General features: G+C 36.6%; 1 protein-coding gene across 2 annotated transcripts in view; it reads left to right on the top strand.

Annotated features, from left to right (window-relative positions):
- LOC107677214 (synaptotagmin-13-like) overlaps window positions 1-2625 on the top strand; it is a 12577-nt gene extending 9952 nt beyond the window's left edge. Inside the window, exons 5-6 of one of the 2 annotated variants that reach the window (XM_016472038.1) lie at window positions 1238-1361; window positions 1978-2625. In XM_016472038.1, coding sequence (XP_016327524.1) covers window positions 1238-1361; window positions 1978-2282 — 429 coding nt within the window. In that variant the 3' untranslated portion in view covers window positions 2283-2625. Of the gene's footprint in view, window positions 1-1234; window positions 1362-1977 lie in introns of both variants that reach the window. The other variant, XM_016472030.1, reaches the window with a different exon arrangement.
- The last annotated feature ends 6984 nt before the right edge of the window (window positions 2626-9609 follow it).

The raw sequence follows: 9609 nt of genomic DNA, 5'->3' as shown, positions 1-9609 counted from the left end.
CCCCCAAAATATCAAAATGAATTTTAGTTCAGAAATTAAAAACATGTTCGTCACAGAAGAGGTGTATTCCCATCAATATATGCATGAACTATTTTTGGCCTTTTATGCCTTTGTTAGTTAGGACAGTCTATGTAGATGAGACAGGAAACAACAGAGAGGAGAGAGAGAGAGAGAGAGAGAGAGAGGAAGTAATGCTTGAGCGGGCCTAGAGGTATTTGGTGTGTGTGTGTGTGTGTGTGTGTGTGTGTGTGTGTGTGAGTGTTTTGCATGTACTGTATGTAATGGTCCAGGCCTGTGATGAAAAGGATGACGCAGGTTGAACTGGGTTGTATAAGCACCATTAAAAATGTATTATTTGTTCATTTGTTCACTCTTTATCCTTTTGAGTGCCCTTATTTACCATATGATTCATGTTTGATTATTCAGGATAGGGCTTTGGCTTATAAAGACCTTGGACTCTTTTATTTTCTACCTTCTAATTCCATTCTTGCAGCTAAATATCATTTATGAATGAGGAAATGAGACAGAAACTTATGTACTGTAGTATATGGGCAGATATATCAGCATGCATTGAATGTGATTTCAATTCATATCCAGACTTTATCAGTTTGAATATTACTGTGCTAATTTGACTCAATGACAAGAATGTTAATCAAAATAATGATTGCATTATCATAAAGCTTTCAGTATTGTTCATTTGAATAATATTTATCAGTAATGTTTGACACTGTGTTCATCGTCACTGTACTGGAGTATCAAACACAACAGTTTGACAAATCCAGTCTAGTCAGAGCTAATTCAAAAGCACCAGATTATATTTCAGTACATTTGTGAAAGCAAATGCCATGTTCTGCTCATGCAGCTGATTATGGGGCAGACTGAAGGCAGGGGCAGATTAGTATAAGGTCATGATGCTAATGAAATCCCATCATTCAGAGTGATTAATGTGAGGACTGTGCTGACAAAATGACAATTTCAAATCAGCAACTTTTACCCTGAGGGAGGAGCTGGCCACATTCAGTCTGCCTCACAAATTACCAGAACATTTGCATGAAATGATTCTTTATGCAGTCAAAAGCCAAGTTCATTAACCCTGCAGAAAGATCTTTATGAATATGCAAATTCTAAAAGCCATATTTATGTGAACACAGAGTTAAAAAGAAAAATATAATGACCCAAAAATATATTTTTTTTCAGGTCAAACTTTAACCAAAAGTTTCTCTGTCTTTTTCTGCAGGAAGTGGCATCATCAGCTGGAGAGCTACTATTGTCACTCAGTTATCTGCCAGCAGCCAATAGACTTGGGGTGGTGGTAATGAAGGCTAGAGGACTTCAGTCAGACAAACTGAAAGACAACATAGGTATTTACCACCAACATATGACCATATCAACACTTAAATTAATGTGTGAACATTAAAAATAATCCAAAGTCAACTATTACATTATCATCTGTATTATCTGTATTCTAAGATGGAAGCGAACTAGAGATTCAGCAGCTCAATACAATGCATTTGGCAATTAAATTAAATTAAATACACTACCAGTCAAAAGTTTGGAATAAAGTTTTTTTTTTTTTAAAGAAGTCTCTTATGCTCACCCAGGCTGCATTTATTTGATACAATGAATGCAATAAAAACGTTAACATTGTGAAGTACAATTTAAAAGAATGGTTTTCTATTTGAATATATTTTAAAATGTAACTTGTTCCATTGAAGACTGGAAGATCACAGGAATAAATTATATATTAAAATAGAAAACAGTTCTTTTAAAACTGAAATAATATTTCACAATATTACTGTAAATGCAGCCTGGGTAAGCATAAGGAATAACTTAAAAAAAAAAACATTCAAATGTCTTTATAATGTTTTTATCCATCCACCCACTTTCCAAAACACTGGTTCTAAATAAATAAATATGATACATACAATATTAATGTCAATAGGTGTAATAAAGAGAACACTGTATGTTTTCCGATAGATTTATCGGTAAAGCTGACCTTGAAACACCAAAATGCCAAGCTGAAAAAGAAGCAGACACGGCGAGTGAAGCACAAGATGAATCCGGTATGGAATGAGATGATGATGTTGGAGCTGCCCAGTGAGCTATTGGCTAAATCCAGCGTGGAGTTGGAGGTACTGAACCTGGCCAGTCCCGGCACCCTGCTTCCTCTGGGCTGCTGCATGCTGGGGCTCCACACCTCTGGCACCGGCCTGCAGCACTGGAAACAGATGCTAGATAATCCACGCAAGCAAATTGCAATGTGGCATCCACTTTACACCTAAGAATACAGGTTAATATTCTACAAAACATGACCTACACGCAATGATTGGTTAAACATGTGGTTGGAGTTTTATGATAGTACTCTATTCCTGTGTAAAAATATGTAGTACTCCAATATAATAAATATTTAACTAGATTAATGAGTGAACCAAGTTGTTATCGTTACGTATTATAAGACTATTTTCTCTGAAGGTAAAAGCTGCTGGAGACAGTCACATACAGTACTAATATATTGTTACACAGTAGTGTAAGCAGTGCTGCATTTACCTTTGGTGTTAATGTTGTTAATGTGTCTTCAAATTACTCAATGCTATTTTACACTGGTCTGACTTGGAGCCATCCTCATCTCCTAACACTAGTCAGATATAAAATATGACTGAACAGCCCACTCAGTCAATATCATAGTGACTGATGGGAGAGAGAGGCAAACGGCTCATATCTGATACACCGTAGAGTGTAAAGCCTGGCTGGATCAGATCAGGAGAAAGGTTAAACTACTGTATCTAACCAGGTTTGGCAGAACAGATGTCCCTCATAACTCATCATAAACAAACACTCACAACAAATATTAGGGTAAAACAATCTTTGTCAGATGAAGCCCTTATATGATCCGCAGGCAGAGTTTTTCTGTCAGTCTATTGTGGTTGGGAACACTTACAGAGTTCGAAAAACATTCAAATATAAATAATAAATTTTTAAGTTTAATAACATGCAGTTTTGGTTTTCCTGCTATGAAGGCTTATGGATCCTCTTAGTCACACTGTCAGCTGGAAAGATGGAGCCCTGCTCACTAACTGTAGATTGTGGCTAGTACCTTCACAGCAGTAACACACTAAATAAATATACAGGGTCTCAATAGGGCAGCTTTACTCTTCTCAAGATGCATGTATACAGAAAAAAAATGTAAATCTACCACTGTCTTCTAATTTAAAAAATGTAAATATATATATAAACAACAGGATATGTATACTATATATGTATGTGTATTAGCAGGATGACGGCTCACAACAGGTACTGCCTGGCTCCAGGAAAGTTACTATGGGCAGTTACTTTATCATCATTATACACTTGAGTGTAATGGAGGAGGATGCCTTCTACCATTATTGTACTTTGGGACATTTTTAAAAAATGTAACTCGCTAACTGGAATGAAAATTACTCCATTTGGAGACCTTTGAAAGCATGTTAAAAAAAAAATAATAATAAAGGTATTTGCAAATTTTATCTCACAGTTCAGACTTTGTTTCTTGCTATTCTGATTTTTTCTTCTTCTCATAACTTTGAGAAATCGAAATCTGAATTGTGAATAAAAAGACTGAAGAGTTCCAATGCAAAAGCCTCTAAAAGCCATCTTGGTCAAAAATTAGATAACGATACTGAGTGAATGCTCTCCACACACAGTATATGTTTATCAAGTACTTTCACTTCAAATGCACTAAATCCCAGCCTCAACCCATTCAGAAGTACCAGAACTTACATAGAAACCTATTAATAGCCAGAAAGAAATGCTAATTTTAAAGAAAAACGTCAGACGTACTTGGAGGCTTTTGCATCTGAACTCTTCAAGTATAGACACAGAATTGTGAGATATAATGAGATATAATGTTTGTGAGAGAAAACAATTGCGAGACATTAACTTCTGAATTCTGAATTTTTTTCTTGTAATTCCAAATGTTCATGTTACAATTCTTTATATCTCGCACTTCTCTCTCTCTGATAAAAACTTGCAATTATAAGTTAACATTTTGCACTTCTGATCTTTTCTTGCAATTCTGTTAAACTCAGAATTCTGAGATAAAGTCACAATTACCTTTTTTATTTCTTTATTCTGTGGCAGAAATGAGCTTCCATATATCACTTATCAAACTATAGATCTATAGCTCAATGTTGTAAAATGTTGAAATTTCGTCTCATTAAAGATGTTGGTCCCATGTAAAAGTATGGACTTTTTAACCTAAAAGTATGGACTAAAACCTAGTTAGTACTTCTTTCCAATTCCAAGTCAAATTGTAGCCAAACAAAACCAGCAATGATTTATTCCAAAAAAGTATTAAGAGTTTCACTAGGAGTGCACATTCTAGGTGACATGCCAAATCCCACTAAAATCAAATATTGTGCATCTATCTGGAAAGGAATGCATATTTTGTGCTATAACCAACACAGTAGTCATTCAGCCAAATGATAAAACCAATCAATCAGCTGTAGGCAAATATTCAGCTAAGTCATACATGCAAGATATCTGCTGAAGTATTTGTTGTGTGTATTTTAGTCTTAATCTGTTTTGTGTGACCTGATCACAATACAATCTCTGACTAGATCATAAATTATTCTTCAGACTTTATTTTCATTATTTTGACTTTTTAATATCATCAAATTAAAAGCAATGTTTTAATTACTAATAATCCAGTTAATTATTAGATCATAAAAAGATATGTTTATGTCACATATGTGTAACTATTTTGATAAATTTAGCTTTAAATATATTTGTAGAGGTTCCTTGGGTAGCAGTTAAAAGCAGTGAAATCCCCCGTCTTGTGGGTAAATACATTAGATAACAATCTCAGTTTGCCCTTCAGTCACGTTTGAATATTTACGGTGCAATGGTTATTGAATTAACATCATTTCTGTGCCTGATACTTTTCCAGAGAGGGATGACCAGTGGAATGTTAATCACTGCAATCTGATCCATCTATAGCCTATGACTTACTGCATAACACTCTCGATTTCATACTGACAGAAATGTATTTTTAACCCACAGATATGCTTGAAACAAATAGCCATGTGTTGGTGTGAAATAAATGTTCCTTTCTCAAATGTGTTTTTTCTCACGTGTTTGTTTGATGTCAGAGATTTGACAAATCTATTTATAGTATTGGTCAGACTTGATAGATGACACGCAGATGAGCAATATCAGGAAGTGACAGATATCCAGACCAACAGCACCTCCCACAATCAGCGGCAAATGAACACACACTGAGAAATATATCAGAGAAAGAGAGAGAGCAAGAATGGAAAACAAAATGGATCACAGCATATTAAAGTCATCTTTCTTTTACCTTGTATTTCTCCCTCTTCAAAATAAATAGTGTCTTGTTGCATAACAGGTGACATATTAATGTGTTCTGTGTGGTTTTTGGTGCAGGGCATGACAGGGCACAGTAGGCCTATATATGTCTTATTATAGTTTGTATAATCAGAATGTATGAGTCCACTCTCTGTCTGCTCGGCAGCCTTGAAAATGGCACAGGATACCAGCGGTAACTGCAATGCATCACTGATGAACTTCTTACATAATCCCGCTGATAAAAAAAACTCCCACCTGCTAGATATTACCCTGCCAGAGCTAAAAATTATTTTGCTGGCTCGCTCTTCCCGGAGGAGCTGTGTTTGTGTGTGTGTGTTTGTGTGAATGAATTAGAGAATACACTACACATCACATGACAAATGTCTTTTTGTCTGTTTCTGTCCTTATTTCAGGAGTACTGAGTGAAAAATTATAGCTGATCACTGATAACAGGCTTATTGATCAACGTTAAATAAGTGGGAAGAATGACCTGTGGAAAGGATTTTCACTCTTCAATACACACATATTTAAATGTACCGAGAGAGAGCTCATTAAAGCTCTCATTATGGCTTTCTGTGTGAAAACCACAAAATTGCACCTCATTACTTTCTTTGCCCAGCATGGACAGCATTAAAAACACTGTCCTCATTCACACTGAACACAACACTGCTTTGATGAAACCCGTCTGAAATCCCCTGTCACACTGAGAGGAGTTCTTCCCAAAGAAACAACACATGAAATATAGATAGAGGCAAAAGCTGCCCTAGAAAATGTTTCTTTCTGATGCTGAGCTGAGTGATAATTTTGCTCTCAGACAAAACAAGGAGAGAAAAGGCGCCCGCATGGAGCAACCTATACTGCTTTGTATAATCTCTTCTGTCTTTCTCTCCTCTGCGTGGCTTGTCTAATATTGCTAAATTACTGTGGTATCTGCCAGTACAAACAGAAACAGAGGGAGAGGAGCAGAACATCTTGAACACACACAAACACTCTTAACTCACTACCATGTGCAGTGAGATTGTAACAAAATTGTAATGAAATGTTATGTTGTAAAATTAACAAGAATGTTTAGGATTTTACAACAGTTAGTTTGTCCTCAAAATTGTTTGGTTGAGCGCTGACATACCAGTACTGAGACTCCTCACTGTTTCCATCACTCCGCTTGTCTGTATCTGTGTGTTCCTGACAGACTGTCCATCTGTCCATTCATTGGTGGTGGGGATTTTTTCAGTGACTCAGTAACATAACATTTCACCAGGAAGTGGTGATAATTTTTATGAGTGAGTCATTGAAACATTCATTCAACCAATTCATTCAAAACCAATAAGTGTGCCAAAGCATAGTATGTTGAACAGGAGTTATTAATAATCAATATCTAACCTGAGGAAAATATATATAAAATATATACACACACACACACACAAACAGTATATACTACACAGTGGAGTTCAAAATTAGAGAACAATCTATGAATACTTGATTTTTCTGAAATATTGTTAATCTTCATCGCTCAAAATTTGAAGGTATATTAGCTGTAGGTATACCACTGTACTAGTAATGTGTTTGACAAAATAACCTAATTTTTGTGGAAGACAGTGATCAGAATTAGAGAACAGTAACGACTGTAGCACAAAAGATGATTACAACTAAAATTTTGTAGGGTTACAGCTGTCAGAAATTAGTAGGAATTGTAGAGGCCCTTGCTTTGAATGACTTCAGCACATCTGCGCTGCAGGATATCACTAGTTTCTCACACTGCGCTGGGGGGGGTCCACTTTTTTCCACTCTCTTCCATAGTTAGTTTTCCCAGTTTGATGCCAAACAAAATGTTTCCCATCTCACCCAAATAAATTAAACTTGCTAAACAGATACAATACATTTGGCCTTTTAACTATTAAATGCATCATGCAAAAAAAAAAAAAAAAAAAGAAGAGTATGATAGACTCACAACCCCAGTCCATCAATGAACAAATCCAGCATGTTGTGTACTGTAAGGAATTTAACTAATTAATTCTTATAAGGGAATTAATTATTATTAATTCATTCAGGGTTTGAAAGGACTCGAACTGAAAATTCGAGGTCCACCTGATTAAAGCTGAATTCCTATTTGATATTTTACACTTTAAATCACCGGTCGTCCAGCGAGCCGTTGACCTCAGTATATTTTAACAACTTGAATATTTGTATTTCCCTGGCCACGGGTAATACGTTCTTTGATAAGTAAGCTACGAGCTAGGTAACGTGATCTTGGCAAGGTTTGACTTTAAAGTTATATGACACCAGACAATGATTCTTTATAAATGAAAACGAATTTATTGGCTATTCTAGATTACATTAAAACTAAGCTAAAACACACATACACACACACATACATACAGTTCAGAAGAAGGAAATGAGTTAACGGAGTTGCATGAAGTTTTCAAAGTTCTAACTCGTTTCTACGAGTGGTTTTAAATTCGACCCTGGGACAATCACAAAGCAGAGATTTTCTTATCGCATGAATCGCATGCTGTTTGTGGGGAGTATTTCTGCAGGTTTTAATAACTTCTTATAAACATATCATCACCGGAAAATGATGCCGAATATCAATTTTTCACTCACATCAATGTTCTGTGAATAAAACAAGCTTCCATTCAAGCTCAAACAACAGGTATTTTGCATACACAGTAATCGTATACAATGTTTGTGCACTGTCTAAACAATGAGTGACGTATACGCGCGAGAGATCACTTCCGGCACTTGCGTAAACTACGCCAGAGTGCGTACACGCCTCATGCACCGGATGCCGTGCGCGCGCCCAAAGACAGTTGGACATAGTGGTGTATTTAGAGGTAAAAAATGATATAAATACTGTTCGGCTTCTGGCACAAATCGATCGTTTCGTGTCTTAGGACATCAATGTTTCGTCACAAGCCGCAGGGTTTAATTTGGATTTGTCTGTGCATGTTTTTTTTACTCTCATAGATTTTGTTACCATTGCCATGCATTATACGACTGATAGACTGCAACGGTTAAAGTTAAAAATCATCATATGTGTTCTACTGAAGAAACAAAGTCACCTACATCTTGGATGCCCTGGGGGTAAGCAGATAAACATCAAATTTTCATTTTTGGGTGAACTATCCCTTTAAGGCATTTTAACTTTAACCCATTGCTTCTGGCCAAAATACCCATTGGTGAGCAACTGATGTATTGTTAAATATCTTAAAATTTCGATGAGAGAAACACTACATCTTGAATGGCCTAAGGGTGAGAAATTTTTCATTTTGGGCTAAACTATTCCTTTAATAACATGTCCATCACACAAACATGCATGGACATAATCATGATTCACAACATGATTGCAGGTCCATTCAGATGATAATGAACTCTGGTAAAAAAAAAAATCAGGTGCACACCCTTTTTCTCCTTCTCAAATGTACAGAAAGAGGTGGTGCTGATTTATGGTTCCTGACATAACACATACCCCTCCACATGTCACTTTTTGATGTAACCTATGCTCACTCTCACCCTCCCGGCTTTCTGCTATGGTTTCATCTTCACTTCCTTCCACTGAACAGTTATCATCTCTTGATGTTAACAGTGCTACTGATACTTTCTGCTCAACTCTTATGTCTTGTTTAGACACTGTCCGCCCCTTGTCTTCTAGGCCAGCTCGTACCACCTCTCCTGCCCCTTGGCAATCTGATGTTCTCCGTGAGCATCGTTCTAAGCTCAGAGCTGCAGAAAGAGTATGGCGCAAATCACAAAATCCTACTGACCTTAATGTATATTGATCACTCCTCTCTTCATTCTCTGCTAATGTCTCCACTGCTAAAAGGACATACTATGACAACAAAATTAACAATTCGCCTAACCCTCGCATGCTCTTTAAAACATTTTCCTCCCTCCTTTGTCCTCCTCCTCCCCCTCCTTCGTCAACTCTAACAACTGACGACTTTGCCACATTCTTCAGTAATAAAATAACAAACCTCATTTCACAATTTGCCACACCACAAACAGTCAAACACATCTTACCAGCAAACATACACTCGTTTTCATCCCTCTCTCCACTCTCTGAGGCAGAAGTCTCTAAACTCATCCTTTCCAATCATCCTACTACTTGTCCGCTTGATCCTATTTCATCTCATCTCCTTCAAGCCATTTCTCCTGCCGTTGTACCTGCACTCACTCACATCGTTAACACATCCCTTCACACTGGTGTTTTAACCTCAACATTTAAACAGGTTCGTATAACCCCACTTCTTAAGAAACCCACTCTTAACC

This window comes from Sinocyclocheilus anshuiensis, unplaced genomic scaffold, assembly GCF_001515605.1.
Source record: "Sinocyclocheilus anshuiensis isolate Anshui unplaced genomic scaffold, SAMN03320099.WGS_v1.1 scaffold1677, whole genome shotgun sequence".
In the NCBI taxonomy this organism is placed as follows: Eukaryota; Metazoa; Chordata; class Actinopteri; order Cypriniformes; family Cyprinidae; genus Sinocyclocheilus; species Sinocyclocheilus anshuiensis.
Note: the sequence above shows the minus strand (reverse complement) of the source record. Positions and strands in the feature narration are given on the sequence as shown.